General features: G+C 35.2%; 1 protein-coding gene and 1 long non-coding RNA gene across 2 annotated transcripts; both read right to left on the bottom strand.

Moving 5' to 3' along the window:
* Nucleotides 1-2,954: 2,954 nt before the first annotated feature.
* Nucleotides 2,955-3,509, bottom strand: LOC149570596 (uncharacterized). Its single transcript, XR_016361810.1, has 3 exons — nucleotides 3,426-3,509; nucleotides 3,276-3,350; nucleotides 2,955-3,180 (listed from the first exon to the last, which is right to left on the bottom strand). It is a non-coding gene; the product is annotated as an uncharacterized LOC149570596 (long non-coding RNA).
* Nucleotides 3,510-4,299: 790 nt separating this feature from the next.
* On the bottom strand, nucleotides 4,300-4,782 carry LOC149570595 (uncharacterized). Its single transcript, XM_089817221.1, has 2 exons — nucleotides 4,498-4,782; nucleotides 4,300-4,414 (listed from the first exon to the last, which is right to left on the bottom strand). Exons 1-2 carry the CDS (start codon nucleotides 4,722-4,724, stop codon nucleotides 4,300-4,302), a joined length of 342 nt encoding a protein of 113 aa, XP_089673347.1. The 5' UTR covers nucleotides 4,725-4,782.
* Nucleotides 4,783-21,917: the final 17,135 nt, after the last annotated feature.

Below are 21,917 nucleotides of genomic sequence, written 5' to 3'. Positions count from 1 at the left end.
AAAAGTCTAGCTTTGTTTTAACTCCTAATTTGGTTCATTTGTTCCGCATCAAATACATCAGCCATTACAAAGACTCTCAATTAATTATTTTAGCATTAATTGGTGCCATAGAATTATGAGACTGCTAATGTCCCAAAAAAATTCAACCAATTTTTTTTTAGTACAATTTGCCCTTTAAAAGCCATGGGACCAGCTGATTTATGAATCTCCTGAACTTCTTAGCAATTTAAGTGGCTCCCCTCTCTTCATGGGACTATACCCTAAGTAGTTGCAATTTCTGCATAGGGGTATAAAAACTTGTTTTTGTTTGTTTTTTACAGTATTCACTAAGATGATTTGCCTACAAATGACACAGGAAGCTACAAAAATGATGTTACTTCTATTTTTGAAATGAAAATTGTGTGTGAAAGATCTGCATAGCTTTTTGACAATTTGTGGTAATTTTGCTCATATATTTGAGTACCTCAAGGAGGCACAAAATGCTCATTAGGCTTCACAAGTTTTGTTTACCATCTTTTACGATTTAGAAGAACCAGTGTTGTGCAATTTGAAAGCTAAATTCATAATAAAGTGCTCTCGATTGATCCATTTCTACTCAGCTTATATAGGCAATGGTGATGTAATAGCAATCACAAACAGTGACATGGAAAGGAGAAATGGTGTGCTTATTGTGACGGGCCAAACAAAATGAATTGCTAGTGATGTATTTGTGTTTGAAAAGAATCATTGTGTTTTTAGATGAAGAGCTTGTGGAGTTCTTGTCAGATTTGGAGGCAAGAAGTCAACAAGTTTGATTTTCCTCCTTACTAGCTAATGCTAAGGGGAAAAAAATTATTGACAAAATGTGGGCCAAAATTCTGGAAAAATTTGGGAAAATCCTTATCAACCTTTTTTTGGGAAAATATCTTGATCAAGACAGCAAATCAGAGATCTAGTATCACAACAGATCATTTCCCAGGAATAATAGAATCACATGCCTGAAATAATGATGGAGAACTTCTGAACCACTGGAATAACTATATCTCTGACTCACCTTGTGCGACATCAACTTTGTAATAGGAACCAACGATGGAAGATTATTGGGTTAGAACTTGATATGTATCAATAGAAAGGAATGAAGAACATTGTGTACGTAGTGAATCATGATATACATAACGTGTTATACAACTATGAGGATGAAGGAAGATTTCATAGTAGTTTTAGTGAGTAGTTCTCTTCTATGCAAAGCAAGTATTGTTACCAAAACTACTTACCATGTCACCTGCAAAGGCAATGAAAAGATTAAGATCTAAAGTATGCGGTGGGAGTATGCAGTGGAAATGATCTGCATAGGGCCTCTTAGAGCACTCTATGATTATAGATCATAATTGCAATTTGTCTATGTTGATGGAGAATTTTATTTTGGTGAAGACAAAGACAATATTCAAGCATTGCTGGTACCAGATGATCGACCTCATACTTAAAACAATAACAGCCACAAAACTGTATATTGGGATGGCACATAATGAAATATTCTGGATTTATTTTGTTCTTAGCTCCTCATCTCAAGTCGTAATTTCTGGAGGACATATCGACTTTTATATATCCAATGACTTATATGAATAAAACAACAATTATATATCTCACAAAGGTAGAAGTATAATGAAGTGTGATACTAATAAGGCTCTGAGATTGAAAAGTTAATTATTTTGGGTGACCCATCTGCTAGGTGAACCAAATAAAGGAGCTGTGTGGTGGGACAAATGCCTCAAATAAGACCTCATTCAATTAAGAGGACCGTGGCTATGATGTGCCAACACAATGGATAAAATTGCTAATCATTGACACAAATTCTCATTTATAAAATCCTTAAAGTTACCTTGACATAGCAGTAGTGAATATGCAGGGGGAGCAATTACTGTCCTTTGGGGAGCTTCTAATCTGCTTGCAAGGGATTGCATAAGATTGATAAAGCAATATTATATTGTTGACTGAACTGCTGACATCTTTGCATTTACAAGGAGTTGGGAATGAAAATACACATCCATCATACAAGTACTCTAGGTTTCCCATATCAATATCAATGGGATGGAAATAATTTTAGATTTCAAATATAAATTTTAAAGGCTCTATCTTGGAAAAATATAAGGTGTGGATATGTGTGAATGAGTAAGAGTGCATAGTGTGTGTGAAATAAAAAAGAAGACCAATGGAGCACAACACATGCTAGAATCGCAACATAATATGGGAGTACAGATAGTATATCCAAATTTTTGGACAAATTGGCTTAAGGGAATGTTACCAAGAGATGGGATGCATCGATTGGAGATTAAGGGCATGCATAAATATTTTCGTGAAAGAGAGTGTATGTGATATAAAATAGAATACTACAACAATAACGGATAATATGGCTAATCCAAGATGATTTGATTATGTGGTATTTGTAAAACCCATTAGGAAGAGCCAAACCATCTTATCAAACTATCAATATGGCTAGTCTCTCATTCTACATACTACGACATTAACCTTTCTTGATATGTGTAACCCTTGTACTTATGAAGTCCTTGCATAGCCATTGGAGTTCAAATGTTGTACTATGAATTGATCTAAGAGTGGTGATCTCTTATGAAGCGTTGGATTTTATGAGTGTATCACAACCTATATGGAGAATTAACACACATTCGTGTGTTTTGGGGTAGAGTGGTTATTTGAGTATCTTATTGAGCTTCACTTTGTTTCGAGAATAGTTTAATATTCTCTACTAAACAGGGCCAACCACGTGAAGGTGGAAGCTCATTTGGCCCCACCCCCCTCCCCCTAACATCACTCTACATTCCTCGTTAACATCTAACATTCATTCATTCTTTCAACCATTAATAAAATGTAACATTCAATCAATATCACATGATAACATTCATTAACACATTAGATTCGTTAACATGCAACATTCATCAATATTCTACATTAACACATAATTCATGAACATTCATTAGCACATAATTAAATTCATTGAGACATAAAATACAGTCATTATCAATTAAGGTATGTAGTGACAATCATTTTTTTTTTTCTTTCTATTTCTTTTTTCTATGTAAGCTCTAAGAGGAGCATCAGTGTCATCATCAATTCCCCCCTCATCAGTTGTTCTGTTCTCTGTTCTTGATGATCTCAAATTCCTATGCTGTTGCAAAGGGGGGTCCTCTGCAATAATAAATAAAAGAGTTAAACTAAAAATAATTTATTATAATTGTTACAAGTATTTAATTATTTTAAATAACATAACTGTGTCTCTTTACCTGATCTGACCACATCATTTTGTCTGGACTCAACGTCAACACGGTCATGAACATCGACCCCTCGATCCTCTACAGCTACTATAAAAAATGTTACGTTAATCCAAACACCAATTGCAATTACATATAAAAAATTTAATAGCAAATGTATACCTCCACCACTAGGATGCACATCATGCAAACCTTCGACATCCACAGATTGTGTAGAAGGATTGTCAGGCTACATTCCAACATCCTACGCATTGTTATCATTGCTTGCTTAAAACAGATATACTCACTTTATATTGGAACTTAACATCAAATAGACTAATTGGTAAAGTATTCAATTTGAAATAAATTTCATTTAGCTTATTTACCTATGGCTGAGATGCATCAGTATTAGAACCTTCCACACTAATTTCAGCTCGTAGTCGTTCAGCCACGGCTCTATAGCCTTGTTGGAAGCCAATTCTCTTATCATCTTCTATGAGGCATCTCTTGAACTCTGAGCCTTGCATTTTTGCGTGGTCTGGTGAATTTTACTTGCATTGTTTCATCAACCAATGGAGGGTAGTTAAAATATCAACAGCAAATCATCTATATCCATCACAAAATAATAGGAGAAAAATCGAGCAGTTTTGATGGAGCAATCTACTATATAAATGTTGCGTGTTTGTATGCTTTGCTTGTACCAACATATTTTCTCCAAATTCTTAAGTTGGGTAAGAGTTAGTTCAGCTCTTTGGAAATAAAAATGGTTGCAAGTGCTGCTGCATTCCCTCATTCTTTCAATCACTGCCTTTATTCTCAACTATTGGAGGAAAATTCAGTCAAGGGTGAGATTTTAAATAATGTCATATTAGTGAATCACAAGTTTTCTTCACTAATCTAGATTGCAGAGTCTTGACTTCAATTGTTGAATTGTTTATATTGAATATGAAAATCCACTACTGTTATTATATTCTATTGACCTATTTATAATTGATGAGCTAAATAAGGGAGTCCTAGAATTTCCCTTCACATTATATAAAAAAATTGATACAATTTTTCATTTACTAATACTTACAACTCTTGCTTGAAGTTTTGAAAAACCACCAGAGCCAAGCTTGTGTGTCCCGTGCTTTTCTAGTCTTGCCTTTGTTGCCTTTGATGTGTCAGGCAATCTATGAAAAGTTTGAAATATGTTAGATAGTATAAATATGGATGTTAATTAGTACATAATTAGATTCTCAATAGTATCACATACCTTGTTGTACTCTCCACTGGTGTAATATTATTTTTCTTGTCAGCTTTATACTTTCCATCCAAAATCAGAGCCTGCCACTCAGCCTCAGGAACATAGGGCGGACGCTTGTACCTGGGGTTATCCCGTAAATTTTTTCTATACTGGTCCCTAATATACTTCAAACATAAACCAGCTTTTTCAATGAGCTTGTTTCTCTCGAATGCACGAGGTCCAAAGAGTTGGGTCATGCTCTCTATAAGATCATCCTTCAACGGTTTGCGTTGGTGATTCCACCTTTTAAGTAAAAAAAAACATGTTAGACTCATAAATGAAGTGAAGCTACCTTTAATATAGTTCAAGAAATGGACGAAAAGGAAAACTATTATAGCAATGATATGAAATCAAAATAGTGGTTTGGGGTTTTAGTTAGGATATGATGTTCCACTAGGTACGCATGGTGGGCCCAAATATTCGCAAACACTCATCACCAAGTTTTCTCCAAAAAAGATCGTTCCCTGCAAAACAATCATGGGATCATTAGTCAATGAAGAGTGATCAAAAACTAAATTACTATTATATCACTATAGAATAATAATAACTTTAAAGTACCTGGAACTTTGGCTACTTTTAATGGAATGCCTTCATCGTTACTGACGATCAATGTGACATCCTTCACCGTTCTCGTACTAGGAACATAGGAACATCCAGGAAATGATGTTGTAGGTCCTATTGCAAAAAGTTTCATAAGTTTCATAAGTCTTTGTCACGATCGAAGTATAAAAGAACAAATGATAATTGATGTTATAAAGTTGTAAAAAAGAAACTGTTTGTTGCTGTCATAAGAGAGAAAAAGAGGGATTTGTGTACCAGCAGATGGTGCAACAGTCGATGCATGTAAGCTGCGTGTTGCTGACTCAGCAGTCGGAAAGAGTTTTTTGGTTGTCCTGGATGGAGGCGGTGTCATCGTAGGATTCAATTGATGTGAAGCTAAAGAATAAAATTGTTAGAGCATGCATAAATATAGAACGCGTGGACTAGCATGGACAAGATTGTTCGAGCATGTATTGTCAATGATTATGATCATTCCTATATATATTCAGTGGAAAACAGAAGTGGGGAATGGAACATGCGATCTACCTGAACCACCTGCAGCACCCTCATCATGGGAACGAGGCTCGAAATCAAGCAAAAAACTTTGTAAAGATAACGCATCCATATTTTAATTAATGCCATAAAAGAGCATAACATAAAAACCATTATTGAACTCTTGTTATAATTAAAAATTTCATTAATACTTACTTTTAAGGACTTAGAGGTGTGCAACAATTCAGATGCCCTATCTTTTATTTGTTGAGTCATAGGCTTTATGGTTGCCAAACGTAGAATTTCTTTGCTAATTTTCTTTAAATTAATTTTAATCGAACCGATGAGGTCATCGGTCTCTACTAAATCGATATAGAAAGGGTCCTCCTCAGGGGGGCCTGTTGAGGGACTGCAGGTTCCTTTCCCTCCCTCCGACCACTAGCCCTCTGTGACAACAATAGTATTAGTATTATCAAAATTACTCCAAAACAATAAAGAAAACAACATTAAAAAAATAACATTTTGCTTCTATCTAGTTTGCACAATTACAAATGAGTTTTACCTGCTCATGTGTAGATGAGCCGAGAGCATCGTCAGCATCCCCTCCGGGCGGTTGCTCCATATTGTGCCCCTGTGTCAAAGATGAAGTATAAAAATGTTAGCCAAAAATTTATTGACTAAATGGTATGTTGGAGTCATTGATTAGAAGTTGGTTTAATAGTATGTACCACTCCCATGATAGTAGCCTCGTTTGTATCTATGCGGTTCAAATTGTAATCAATAAGAAGCTCTTCCCCTGCACGTATTGATTTTATCGCACAGATGAATACACGATTTCCCTCGCACGCCTCAAATATGCAATTGGGTTGCTTTATAGTTGAACCAGGTCGTGTACTATTTATAAAACCCACGATATTCCCTGTTGCTTTTGGCCTTCCATCAATGTATACAGCCACACTTTTACTTTGATTATTGTCTTGCTGTTGTATATAATTTGCGGAGAGGGCATACCTACGCATACTTTTTTTATATTTAACAATATGCATCCAACTTTTGTAATCGTAACATGGTCCAACATACTCCATCAATTCAGAAACTTTGTTGTAAGACACCTTTATGCCTTCCATAGAAAATAGGCCCAAACCATGTAGTGATGATGGTGCTATGCGATATATCCTCTCGTTAACACAAAAATCAGTGTTTATTGGAGGAAGTTCCTTGGGTACCCAATGTTTCTGTAGATGTTGGTACCTCAAGGGCACCTCGATGTCGCCTTTTGTCTCATCATCATAAGAACATGACCCCCCTTGAGAAAGGAAAAATTTCATGCGTTTATCGAATGTCCTTCTAGTCCTTTGACCTCTAGTTAATCTCCCTGTTCTAGATAAACTGCATGTCTCGCTTTCCTCTTCTATTCCTATATTTCCCTCACTCGAGGAAGACACTTCTGACAAATACCTATTCATTGGTACTGGCAAATGGGAGAGATCTTAGAAGAAATCAATCTTACTATTGATAAGTGTATTAAATAGACTATCTATAAGGAGTATTGACTTATACCTGTCGATCCATGAGACTGTGCGGGATGCTCCTGAAAGGGGTTCAATTTCCTGCAAATGTAATTCAATTATCGTGAGCATAATCACATCATAATCATAATCACATCCATCAATAGCATCACATAAAAATTAAAAACATTATAAGGTACACAATAAAACACTTAAATCAGGCTCACATTATAAGCCTACTAGGGAAGTAGGCCTAGTGAAGGGCTAAAACTGGGTTTTTGTATCAGCTGATGAGTTGAGGGCTTAGTTACCTTGGGGACATGCTATTTGAAGTTGTTTGATGTGTGTGGAGGTGGAGGAAACACCTAGACTAAAGCCACTTGCATAACATTTTGAAATTCAGTTAGATATTTTATATTAATTAAGATAACTGTAATTTCTTCCAAAACCCATTATAATAATTTTAAAATGGATTACTGGTTTCTTTTTACTTACCGTGTAAATCCCATAGATCCAAATACATGTACTGAAATAAGTTTTCTAGTTTTAGTTTGTAAATCAACATACTGATACAATTTTATTCCTATTCTAAAATGAAATGTTAGAGATACTTGAATTATTAACCAAAAAATTGGGTAAGCACTTATATTATGTTTTCCCTATGAATTTTATTCTAGGTACAACTCCCTTTTATAGATATTTAATGAATTCCCTTTTCTAAACTAAACACTTACAAATGCTTTTGACCTGAAAGAAAATAAGGCTCAATACATTCACGCATCAATATGTATTTTAAATAGTTTTATTTAATTAATTTAGATTAATAGTTAATTTAGATTAGTAGTATTCTATTTGTAGTTGAAACTTGTAGCTTTTAAATAGATAATGAATAAACTATGTAACCATATATATAAGACAAATATATTTCTATCAAGAAATGAATATTAAATAGATTAAGGATTGATGGCATACCTCTAAATTCCATCATCATCATCCTCATCATCATCGTCGTCATCATCGTCGTCGTCGTCATCCTCGTCATCATCATCATCGTCGTCATCATCATCCTCCTCGCCATCGTCGTCGTCGTTGTTGTCATCGTCGTCGTCATCATCAACATCATCATCAACATCAACATCATCTTCATCATCATCATCAGTAGCAGCATCATCGTCATCATCTTCTTCTTCTTCTTCATGAAAATTTGTGTCAGGAACATCATCCAATAATTGTCGATCGTGATCACCATCTACATCATCTTCTACTTCTTCAGTATCTTCTTCTTCCATCACATTATACTTTATTGGCCTTCCTCTTGGTTCATGTCTAACAACAAATGACCAACCCGGTTTATGTGGAACCTCTGAGTAAAATACCTACTCACATTGGCTTGGAAGAACATAAGGCTCATCCCCAACTGGCTCAAACGACCTTGTATTAACCATTGTAAATCCATTATCATGTTCAATAACATTTCTATCAGGATCATTTGGATTAAGTCGTAGCCTGTACCATTTGACAACGAAGAGTACTAATTTGAAGGAACTAAAGTCACACTCAATTATCTCATCCAAAATGCCATAGTATCGATTTTCAGACTCTTGAGGATGTAAGTCATTTCTAGATGAAATATTAGTCACTTGAAAGATTGCAGTTATTCCTGAATCACAAGTTTTCTTCGTGTCATCCAACACTTTGACGCAAAAATTTTGACCATTACAGAACATAGCCTTGTGGTGTTTAACCTGCAATAATATGTGAAACATATCAAAATTATTGTATCGTGAGTTGATAAACATACAGGTGATTAATAAATTTGTACGTACCTGGAAATCTCTTGAACCACGTGCTAAATCTATTTCCCTTTGCGTAACATTGGAATCTCCATTAGGATGAGCTTCTTTAACCAATGAAGATACACCTTCCCATGTTAATGTGCGACCAAAATGTTGACATCGTTCAATCCATACCGTCATCCAATCAAGATTGTTTGCAATATACAAATGTAGTGCATCCCACTCTCGAGCACCTGTACAAAAAAAAAATAGACAACTTACAACCGATTTATTTTGAAGATTAAGAAATAATTTATTACAATAACATCTTAGAATTTATTACCTCTCACTTTCCTCAATGTACCTTTCCCCATCAAGTACTCCCCTTCTAATTTTTTAAAAGGCTCGAGATCCCAAATGCGATCTACATGGATATTTGATGCAAACTTAGGAAGATATTTAGTAATGTACACCATAGTCTGGTATACCATATATCCCTCTACCATAGAACCCTTAGGATGTGCTCTTTGTCGAACCAAAGCCTTCAAAGATTTCAAATGCCTCTCAACCATCCACATTGACCTAGTGTGTACAGGTCCACACAATTCAATCTCCTCAACTAGGTGTATGAGGTAGTGTTCCTGTGCATTGAAAAAAGTTGGAGGTAGACACTTTTGCATTTCACACAGTAAATGAGGAATTCTTCTCTTCCAATAGTTTATATCTTCTTTATGGATTTCTTTAGATGACAACCACCTACATTAAGAGATTCAAGTCACAAAAAATATATAGATATGAGACTTTACAAAATAATATACAATAGATTGCATAGCAAGAAAAAAAAATCACGAATATAATAAATATATATAACAAATTGAACAGATATTACTACTTACCTCATATATTTTCCAAGATCGTATATCACTTGTTTGATGTTATTGTTGAAGTGCTCTGGGAGAGATAGAGGAAGCACGTACTGCAGTAATTATAAACCAATCATTTCATTGTTTTCTAACATAACATAATGAAAAATTCACGTAGTTTATGAATATATTGTAAATACAGAAGAACATAACTTACCTTGACGAAAGTATGCCAATCATGCATTTTGAGCCCTGGCCCAAATTCACTTTTTTTTTATATGAGATTGTTTATGTTCGCAGCAAATCCTGTGGGAAATCAAATTTTTCATATGACTTCTTTTATGGCATCACTTTGCTGCTCCGTTAATAACCATGGAAGGGCACTTATATTAATCTGATCTCTGTTGCTATTTGAGTGAATGAAATTTTTCAATGCATGATTGGATTCATGTATGTTATTACAAATTTTGACAATTTTTTCTTTGTCACGCCTTCCATCCAATATTTTCCACAATGTCTCTATTATATTCTTTCCAATATGCATAGTATCAAACAAATGCACAATTTGTAAGTGCTCGTAGTAGGGCAACCTACTAAATTGTCTGGGATAGCTTTTTAGTCCCTTTGGAAGGTTGTCAATATTGCCTTGACGACCTTCACGATCATCAATTACACAATTAGTCAACAAAAATCACAATAGAAATATATAAATTACAAACATAAACCATTAGGTGGAACGGCATTACCTCGACGATTAATTCTATTATATTCCAACTTCCATAGGCGAGGTGTCATTCTTTGTAGCTTTGATGTAGTCTCTTCTTTCCCATTGAAAAGATGTTTTTCCGTACTTCGATACTTATGATTCCTATGGAGGAAGTGTCTAAACTCATCAAACACCTGCTTTCCTAAACTTTTTTAATGACAAGATTTCATCTTTGGACCACAAACTGGACATGCAAATTTTCCCTTTGTTTGAAGACCTACAAGATAATGATGTAATTGGATTATTAAATATGTTGATTTTTATAATTAGAATTATTGTGCGCAACTTGAATTCACTATAACATACCACAAAAATGTGTTAGCCCTGGGGCATCATGTATTGTCCATGCAAGTATTGCATGGAATTGAAATTGTCTTTGTCGTATTGGTCTAGACATGTCATACATAGTGACACCATTCCATTACTCCACCAACTCGTCAATAAGAGGCTCAATATATACATTCATATCTTTTACTTGATATTTACCTACTTGAATTAATAGTAACATTACATAGTTATTGTGACCGTTTTACTGCAAGATTTGTAAGTACGTGTAAATTAATAACTATCAAATGATAAGATACCTGGAACAATCATTGCCAACATAATGTGCTCCCTTTTTATTGACATCCACAGAGGAATGTTATTGTTGATAACAAAAATAGGCCACACCGAGTAAACAGATCTCATCTCTCCAAATGGATTGATACCGTTCGCTGCCGATGAAAGCCTGAGATTACGAGGTTCTTCTTTGAAGTGTTGCCACTTTTCCTCTATGTGCATAAATGTCAAACCATCCGTAGGGATTCGAATAATGTCATCTCGACTTCTATTGCGTGCATGATAATCCATAAATTGAGCCAAGCTACTACACCTGAATAATTGTCGCATTCATAGAATAATGGGGATGCAACGAAGAACCTTTTGAGGCACCTTTTTTGGTAGTCAATCTGTTCGATATCTACTCGTATGACATACAGGGCATTGTGTTGCAAATTCATGTTCTTTATAATATATAATATGATCATTGGGACAAGCATGTATTGCTTCATACTCCATTCCAATATCTTTCATAACAGCAGTTAATTCTCGATATGAGCGAGGTAGAATATTTGATGATGGTAATAGAAACTCGCCTATCAATCTACAACAAAAAATATAAGTTTTTAATATAAACAATATTAGTGGTACATTATTCACCCTTTGTTAACTATAAAGACATATATGACATACCTTAACATACGTGACATTGTTATGTTGGATAAACCATTCATAACCTTCAAGTTCAACAACAACAATACAACAAAGAGAAGAGTTGTTTGGGAGTCTTTGTATAGGGGCTCGTATGCCTTCTAAAGTAGAGGTACATCGAGGCTATCATCATCATCATGATCAAATACGCTTGGACTAGATGTGTCATGGATCAATGTATTTATACCATCCTCTTCAATTGTGTATTCCGGCACATGATCGTCATCTTCCATGGGATCATTATCTTCACCTTGGATATTTGCACCTCCATGTTCCTCCACTTCAAAAACCATATTCTTCGGATTGTTGTGGTTCATATCATGTACTTCCCTGGGAAGATCAACCTATATAAAATTAATTAACATAAATAAACCATGATCATCAACTCATCATCAAGTGATTTCATATGTATATAAATTGTTAAAATGATATAATGAACGACTTACCAGTGGATGATAGTCATGCCCCCCTTCAATGTGACCATTCTCCCTACAATGTCTCTTAATTGTTTTGATTAGCAGTCTTCTACGGTTTAAGTCCTTACAAATATTGCAAGGACAATAACATTTTCCATCACCTTTTCTTTTCAAGTTAGAACACAATCTAGCGATTGTCTCCCTGTTTTGTTCTTCACTTATATTATCTGACATGATCGTTCTTTGTAGGAAGCAAAAATCGGGCTATGAAAACTTCGGTCTACTGGAACTTTCAAAAACTAAGCAAAACTGTCGAAAGTACACAAATCTTCTTAGACCTAGCTAAATACTTTAATATTTTAAAAATACTTTCTTTGACTTTATTCCTAAGATTATTTGTAAAACTTTGACCAACTGCCTGAAGGTCTTATTTCAAGAGACCTTACAACATTAAGCCACTAAAAGCAATTTCAAAACATATAAGCTAAAAGTCTAGTTAAAATATACATTAGAATTTTAAAAAAACAATTTTCATACCCAAGCGCTCGGCTATAACTCGTGCAACGGCCTTCTTAATTAGTTGTAGAAGCTCTCCAGCAATCAAATTATACAAACTACAAGGCCTAACAAAAATTTCAAAACATATAAGCTACAAGTCTAGTTAAAATATACATTAGATTAGATTCAACAATAGCAAGAAATGTTATTTAGAATTAGATTCAACAAACCTTAGTAGCGTAAATAGCCATCTCCTCTAAACTGGACTCCAAACACGAGGGGGCATTCACATACTCTTCCCCTAAAGGTATTCTGAAGAACAAAAGCCACTATTCTTGAGTTTGTGAATTGCACCTCAAGATGAATGAAGCTTAAAAGGAATGAAAATTATTTTCATACATTTAAATCAGGATGTAATATTTATTCATAAGTATATACCTTGCAAGCACTTAAAATTGCTGTTATATGTGTTGCGGGAAAAGAAGAATTTTATACTTATGTGTATAGACACACTTCCTGTATGCGATCCAAAGCTCGAATGTTATCAAGTGTGTCCAATTATGGGGAGAGACCTCCGTGCAAGCAGAAGATCTGCAATGAAACAAAAGAAAAGAAAATTTTCTTATAGTAAGAACAAGTTTGTTGTGCTGCATAGGGTACCAAAAAAATAGTGTATAATATCTTTTTCTTTACCTGACTTTCAATTCAGTATGAGAGCCTTTAATAGAAAAGTCAAGTTGATAACATATTTAACAAGAGCTGTAGGGCAGCATAGTTCCTGCGTAAGTCCAAGAAAATGTGTGAGGATTGACATAGATATGCGTAAGTCCAAGAAGATGTGTGAGCATTGACATAGATTTTGTGAACATTTTCTATGTAATGAAGATTTTACTGCAAATGGAATGAACCTAGGGGTGGATTGGTAAACTGATTATTTGAATCAAATGGTGTAAAATTGAAACTAAAACCATTTCAATTGGCCACGCCACTCATGGACTGTTCCTCCATATGTTATAATACTTTCATCATATATCACAAATATGAAATAGAATATGTAGCACACTGAAATAAAGCATTAAAAGATAGTGTCTAAATGTAATTAAATATATGGAACTGGTTATAAGAATCTGTACAAATCAATCAGAATGGGTTGAAATCAGTGCCCAACTTAAGAAGATCAACACTAATAATATGTCAAATATTTATTGTTAATTTCTGCTCGTAGTTGTAGGGAAATTAGGTAAGCGAGCAACAAAAGAGCTAATAGTTTGTAAGAGTATACCATTTAAACTATGTATGCTCATTTAACAAGAGAGCCCATAATTTGGCATGAAATACTCAAGACAGTATATTTGATATGCATCTTACTTCAGCATTTCATGTAAATGTGTGTATCAACTCCAAGTGTCAAATGTCAGCTGTAAGTGCAACAATGCAAGTTTCAATCTGTGTAACTTGTTTTTCTACTACAGTCAATGTTGATACATCCTGCTTTAACATAAATAGATTCAAAAGGAAGCATTGTCAACTTAAGAAAAATAGTAAAAATATACAGATGGATAAATGATGCATTTGTTTGGTATATTGTTAACTAGTTGAGCAATAATAGAAGCTACGCTGACTAGTTGAAACTTTTTGTATGGCTTTTCCTGCCCCTATGAAGAAGATGAAAAAATGCCATAGATAGTAATCAAAAGGAATTAATCCTACAAACAACAGCATGATTTGCATTGACAGAAAAAACCACAAATCCATACATTTAAAGAATGACTTGAGTGATCTTTCAAACAATTTGAAAATGAGCTCTGAACAAATACTTTTAACCATATTTCCTTTTATTATGCTATGTCTCCCTGCAAGAAAAATAAATAGATCTACAAGAAAAATATTACACATGCTCATCTGCATGCCAAACTAAACATGCAATTAAACAAGTGTTACACCATTTGTAGAAATGGGAAGCTCAGGAGCACCCTCTGCAAGAATGATAGGCCCAACACTTTGGTACTTGCTCCCTCATGCCAAAACATGCCATCAAGCATAGCAACCTTTTGCTCTCTAACATCTAGATGATAGATCATAGAGTGAGATCTGAAACATTGTGATTCAAAAAACATATACAATCTCTTCTAGAAACAACATCAAGTAAAATATTGGATAGCAAAAAAAATTTTATGTATAACAGAAAGTTGTTTTTAAATAAACTTAAGCAATTTTTAATTTACCAAAGTTTTTGCTAAGCCCACATTTTCCAATTGTGTAAGGAACTTCATATGATGCTGTGAGGAATGTGTTGATGAAGCCAAAAAATGTGACTTTTTGATTAATCACTAATTGCCAACGTTCATAATTATGTAATTCTGAAGGACATGTCTGAATTGTATCTACTCTGATTTACAATCAATTTTCATCCTATCACTGTGAAAAATGGTTGAGAAATGTCAGGATAGCAAAAAAGTGAAAGCCCGACTTGGAAGGGAGACATAGTGGTGCATGTGAGGCTGAGCCCAATAATGATGGAGTGAGAGGTTGTTCTTAAAATTGTTTGATACTCTACTAGTTTTGGAGGTCGGTAAGAGTATTAAAGTGAACTAGAGTAAGTAAACAAAAGAGATACCTACAATTGATTTAAACTTATCTCTAACCTCCCAATTCTTCGAGAGCCTCTTATAATTCTTCTTCTACTCACGGTTGAAGAAGCTGGAAGGTAGCTTAATATTTTGCAGCCACAAAGACTATTTTTTCCATATTATCATCTGCAGGTTCATGCCTCCATAAATAGTCCAAAGATTTATCTCCAAGAACTCAGAAACAAATTTGAGACATGCAGGCTTTCGTAGGTTGTGGAGTTTGTTATGGCAAGTCTAATGACTTTCAATTTGTTCCATTCAATGTTGTTGATTGACCAGTCTCTAAGGATAATAGAGTCCTCATTGAATCTTGTTCATCCTACAAAATTGAATTGATATGTAGTATGACATGTACTGTCCCTAATCCTCTATATGAAAGTGTGATTACAGCCTTCAATGGCATTCTATGCTTTCTCATAATGTCATGCCTTTGTTTCATTCTGCATGCCCCCTCAACCCTACTCTCTCCAACATCAAGTATCCCTAAATCATGATCCCTACTCCCTCTATTAGCATGTATCCTTGAACCCCAATCCTTGCTATTTGAAAAAAAATTGAGACATGGGGAAAGTATTCTTATTTCCTTCTTAGGATTATCAGAAACCTAGACCAAGTTAGGAAAGAGGCATTCCTATAGGAAACAAGGGATTAATTATTTATGTTATTGTTAGGATTGAGGGGGTTATACAAGAAACAATACCCGGCCCTCATGCATGCATGCACACCCTGCAAGTTCATGCACCGTCGAATAGTAGGGCATCAGGGCGACTGGATTTTTTTCGATATCTAACCAGCCAGCCAATAAACTCCATTTCCATCTCATAGATATCCATTTCCTCTTTAGACACAGCTATTTAGGAATGGGCCAAGTTTCGGGGACTAAGCCATTCCAGGATATGGAACTGAGCATTATGGTGGGGGTATGGACCAAATCAAAAAATCAAAAATTCATATTCTCGTTCACATCTAGCCCCAAAAATAATACTCAAACTAACTGTCCACTAAAACACCTTGTACCATTGAAAGATTTCACAAAATTTGTTCTATTTAAACGTTATATCGACCAGATAATGAATCAAATAAGGTGAGATCAAAGAGGAGGATGTCTCAGAGAAAGAGATATTTTACCTCTTCACATCAAACTTGGAGTCCAATCAAGATTTGTTTCTTTCCTTCATCTTCAAGAGGAGGATGTCTCAGAGAATGAGATATTTTACCTTAGACCTGAAGTCCAATGAATATTTGTTTGTTTCCTTCATCTTGCATACAATTCATGTAGTCTTTGGATTCAAAATTTACTCCAAATAAATGCATTTCTCTGTGCTCGATCGGGGGCAGATTCGCTGATTCGTTGTGCTCAGAGGTATTTTTTCGCTCTGTTGGGAGATCTGATTCATTGGGCACAAACAATGTGAGCAACGCGCCCTTTTTTTTTGTCTTATATCCCGATGACATCACAATTGCGACATTACCATCGCAATTGCGACGTCGTCGGGATATAAAACAAAAAAAAAATGCCAAATACACATTGACGTCGCAAAACACTGCCTTTTGTATTAGTGAATGAAATGTGCCATCTTGGAGAACCTATCAACCACCAAAAATATTGTCATTACCCCTTTGTGTCCTTGGAAATCCAAGAACCAAATCCATACTTATGTTCTCCCAAGGCTTCGATGGAACAGGCAATGGCTGATAGAGTCCAACATTTTGACTAAATCCTTTGGCTATTTGACATACTTGACAACTCTACACAAACATCTTCACATCCTATGACAATTGAGGCAAAAAATAATGCTCTCTAATAATGGCAATGGTCTTATCTTGACCAAAGTGTCCTTTCATCCCTCCACTGTGCTTCTCCTTGATCAGGTATTCCCTCATGGAACTCCTTGGAATACACAATTAACTTCCCTTGAACAACATACCATCCTAAATCATGTAATCTAGTCACCTGGTCCTATTTAGAGTAGCAGGTTATTTGTAAGCCTTCCAAGCCTTTGTAGAGTCAGGATCCCTAGGGTATGGATTCTTTAGTTCATCAAACCCAATGACTTCAACCCACATTAGTGTCAGTAACAATTGTCTCCTACTTAATGCATATGTAACCCTATTAGACCTTTCACTTCTATGTTTTAATACAAATGTACATCTTTGCATGAACTCTACCCATTTTTAATGTCTCTAATTCAATTTATCTTAGCTATTTAGTTATTGCAATGCCTGGTGATCAATATACAAAAAAGTTCTTTTGGCAAGAAATAATGCCTCCATGTCTTTAAGGCCTAAACTATTGCATAGAACTCGTTATCATAAACAGAATACTTCTTCTTTGCATCATTCAATTTTTCACTAAAATAGGCAATAGCTTTACCTTATTGGCTCAACACAGCCCCAATAGCACTGTCACTAGCATCACAATCCACCTGGAACACTTTGTTGAAATCAGGATGTGCCAACACAGGTTGCTCTGTCACCTTCTTTTTCACCAATTCAAAACTTCGTGCAGTTCTTGTAGTCCACTTGAACTCTTTTCTATCCCCCCTTATTTTTTTAGTTGGGGGTGCACATATACTACTAAAATTCTTAATGAACTTCCTATAAAAACTAGCTAGACCATGGAATGATCTTAACTCAGTGACAAACCTTGGTGTAGGCCAGTCCAAGATGACCTACACCTTCTCTGGGTCTATTTTGAGACCATCAGTTGATACAACAAACCCCAAATAGACTAACTCTTCAAATTAATCAACAATTTCTCTTCCTTAAACCTTTCAAGGATACTACAAATGTGCAATAAATGCTCATCCAAAGACGTACTAAAAATCAAAATATCATCCAGATAGACAATAACAATTTTTTTCAAAAAAACATTTAGTACCTCATTCATAAGCCGCATGAAGGTGCTTGGCACATTGGTCAGTCCAAAGGGCATGACTAACCACCCATATAGACCCTACTTGGTCTTGAATGTATTCTTCCACTCATCTTCTCCTCGTGTCTATATCTAGTGATAGCCACTCTTGAGATCTATCTTTGTAAATTATTGAGCTCCACTCAAATAGTCCATAAGATCATCCATTCTTGGAAAAGGAAACTCACACTTGATGTATATTATATTTATATCTTGAGAGTTATGCACATTCTCCATTCTCCATCCTTCTTTGGTGGTAGCACTGTAGGTACTGCACATGGACTCAGGCTCTCTCAAATTGAACCTTTCCTCAACTCCTAAACTTGTCTATTTAGATCCTCAGTCTCATTAGGAGTCATCCTATGAGCATCCTTGTTAGGCAAACTAGCTCTAGGGACTAAATATTTTTGACGACTGATTTGGCTTACTAGTGGCAACCTTTTGGGAACATTATCAAAGATGACATCTCCATGCTCACTTAATAAACCTAAAACTTTAAGTGGAATTTCATTACTACCTTACTTATCTTTTGTAGTAATTAAAGCATAATATATATGTTGATGTTTCATGCCATCTAGAAATTTTCTCCCATCAACAAGACATACCCTAGCACTATTGCATACCTTTTCACTCTCCTATCAAAGGCTTCAATTTGTGGAAAACTCCATCCTTTGTCATAGAGTATATATTTTCATGACCATAATCTATAGCATGCCTATCAAACTTCCATGACCTTCCCAACAATAAATGGCATATATCCATTGGAACAATGTCACATAGAGCCTCGTCATGGTAACTCCCAATCTTGAAAATTACCAAAAATTGCTCACTAACTAGGACCTTATTATTATCCTACACCCAAACAATCCAATAGGGTTGGGGGTGTATCTCCCTATTGAGCTTTATCTTTGAGACAATCTCCTCTAACACCAAGTTGTCAGTGCTTCCACCATCAACAATCACATCACAACATTTACCCTCGCACTTGAACCTGATATGAAACAAACTTCTCCTTTGTCTAGGTTTAGTCTCAATTCTTAGTAAGACCCTTTCATTAACTAGAACCTCTCCTTTTTCTACATCCTATGAATTTGATGACTGTCCATCATAATCCACATGAGCAACCCTTACTTGACCATTAGCTCTCCTATCTATCCTTCCTTGGTGCTGAGGGCATTCTAAGGCATGATTACCTTCTTCATTACAATGAAAATAGGTACCATAATATCCTCCTCTTCCTAAACCTTGTCCACAACCTCTACCTCTTCCTCTCTAATCTCCAATGTTTTGATCATGGGAGCGGTTAAAACCCTCGTTCCTCTAATTTTGGCTAGTACCCACATCTCCATTTTTCTTTAGGTTCTCATTTCAGCTTTCAAATGACCTACCACTACCCCTTCCTCCTTGACTATGCCCTCTTTTCCTTCCATAATTTTTTTTTTTTTTAGCTTCTCCTCAACAGTAAAGGAAAATTGGTATGACTCTTCAATGCTAGTCATTCTAACCAGACTTAACTCCTCTTGAATGCTAGGTCTTAACCCACAAAGGTAACAAACAACCTTCTCTCTTTTTTATTTTGCATGCCCTACCCTAATAAGGAGTTGGTAAAATTCCTCTATTTATTCCTAGATAGATGTTCCTGCTTGCTTTAACCCTTGCATCTTCTTGAACAAATGAAGTCCATAATCAACAAGAATGAATTGTTTCTTTAGTTTGTCCACCATGCAATCCCATCTTGTGATTTTCTCCTTTCCTCTCCTATTTCCTTCCATTTGAATCTCTTTTTACTAGATTTTGGCATGTCCTTTTATTTTTACCTTCACAAACTTAACCCCATTAGGGTGCCTGATATCCTTATACTCAAAATATTCCTCCAGCTCATTGATCCAGTCAATCAACTCATCGGAGTTTAGATTTCTTGAAAGCATGCTGACATCAATTTTAGGTCTTTTTTCAAGCTGAAAATGGCCCTAAAAAGTCTCTCCTTTGTCTAGTTTAGGAATTCTTCATTTTCTTTTCCTTCCTACCCAATATTTCCTTCTTCATTTTCTTCCTCACTTTCATCGCCTATGGCAACATTCATCCCTCTATGGATCTCCTCCTATAATGCCTAGACTTATCTTTGGAGGGCTCTAACCTCAACAATAACAACTCCAACCCTTCCACCATGCTCCCTTCATGGAGGCATCTTCTTGTATCAAAACCCACAACCACATAGTCCTGGTGCAAACTACCTAATAGTCAGTGCTCTGTCTACACACTTAGGAAAACCTGCTCTGATACCACTTGATGAGGGCACAATCAAAGACAAAAAATGAACATAATAGGAAAGGGGGAATATTATTATTACAAATGATATGCTATTAAATTTAGTACAAAAAAAATAGGCTCCATGACATACCCTATGGGCTTACAATATTATCAGATTTTGGAGAAAACCCTTCTCATAGTACCCTCTCCCAAACTCCAAAAATTGTCTTTATAATGCTATAAATGTCCTTACGTAACCAAAATTAGGTTTATGGTTAGGAATAAATTTTAGAATATGCCATTTTGCATCCACTACCAAAACAAAAGGTTCTAGAAATCACGTCAGAAGTTGGTGTAAAATTAGAAGAATCCAGAAATGGTAGTCCAACTTTCAGGAGGCATAACTTTTGATCTGGAACTTTGATTGAAAAACCATTTATATTTCCAAAAATCTCTCCAAGCACTCTATACCTCCCCTTTTTTGGGCCCGTACGAGGCCATTTAGTGCCTCAAATATGACTCTGAAGTGCTCTTAAGAGGTCTCTAGGCAACTTAAAACTATAATAACTTTCAAAAAACAAAGCTTTTTGACTTGTTTTTTTTTTAGAGTGCTTTAAATTATAATTATAATCATCCCTCCCACTTACACCCTCTAACTCATCATAATTATGGCTCAATTACAAAATAACCTATTTTTTGCATTGGCATGTATCCCAAGGTGCTCAAAAACTCTAACCCACAAAATCAATAGTGGAGCTATGAGAGTTGGAATCTTAATTTGGTCCAAATGGGTATCAAAAAATGAAAAAGCATTAAACAGAAACTAAAATTAAGCATATTTTTGGGTGATATAGGATTGCCCTTACACCACTGGATGCTCCTGCATCAAATATGGGCATATAGGATTGGTATATGTGTGATGTAACATAACATCATAATAATATCAAAATGAAAATAGTATAAAAAATTTTCACTAATAAATACAATGGCACGCATAATATTGTTGGTAAGTGTACAACATATCACCTTATTTGTGACATTTTTTAACAAACCTCATCTAATATCCTTACTAGGATAGTATCATTTCCCTATCTAGATGCATATTTTGGGAGAAAGGGCCATCTCAACTTTGCGGTATTAGAGCAGGGTCATAGGTTTGAATCCCCTTTAGTAACATTGAGTGGGATATTTTTGGTAAGTGTCCATCATTTTAAACACCTCTTGTGAGATCCTTAACTAGGACGATAATAGTTCCCTAAGTATATGCACATTTTTAGAGAAATGGCCAGCTCAACTCCCTACAAATATGATTATATAAATTTATGGTATGAAATAACATGACTAATATATTTCTTCCCCAAAGGATTATTTGACAAAAAAACTTGGCTTGAGAGACACTACCAATAAATTCCTTGAAGTGGCATGGGAAAACTCTATTTGTCATGAATGTTGAAGAGATCAAAAGAGGTCTAAAAGTAAAATGGAAG

This window comes from Cupressus sempervirens, chromosome 3 (genome assembly GCF_028749045.1).
Source record: "Cupressus sempervirens isolate cs-2001-9-10 chromosome 3, ASM2874904v1, whole genome shotgun sequence".
NCBI lineage: Eukaryota > Viridiplantae > Streptophyta > Pinopsida > Cupressales > Cupressaceae > Cupressus > Cupressus sempervirens.
This window is presented reverse-complemented; position numbering and strand designations above follow the sequence as displayed.

Bases quoted from the DNA above. Each gene is read 5' to 3' on its own strand.
- LOC149570595 (XM_089817221.1), bottom strand. From the start codon at position 4,724: ATGACCCAACTCTTTGGACCTCGTGCATTCGAGAGAAACAAGCTCATT. The intron at 4,415-4,497 runs GTATGTGATACT...AACTTTTCATAG, and splicing joins CCAGTGGAGAGTACAACAAG to ATTGCCTGACACATCAAAGG.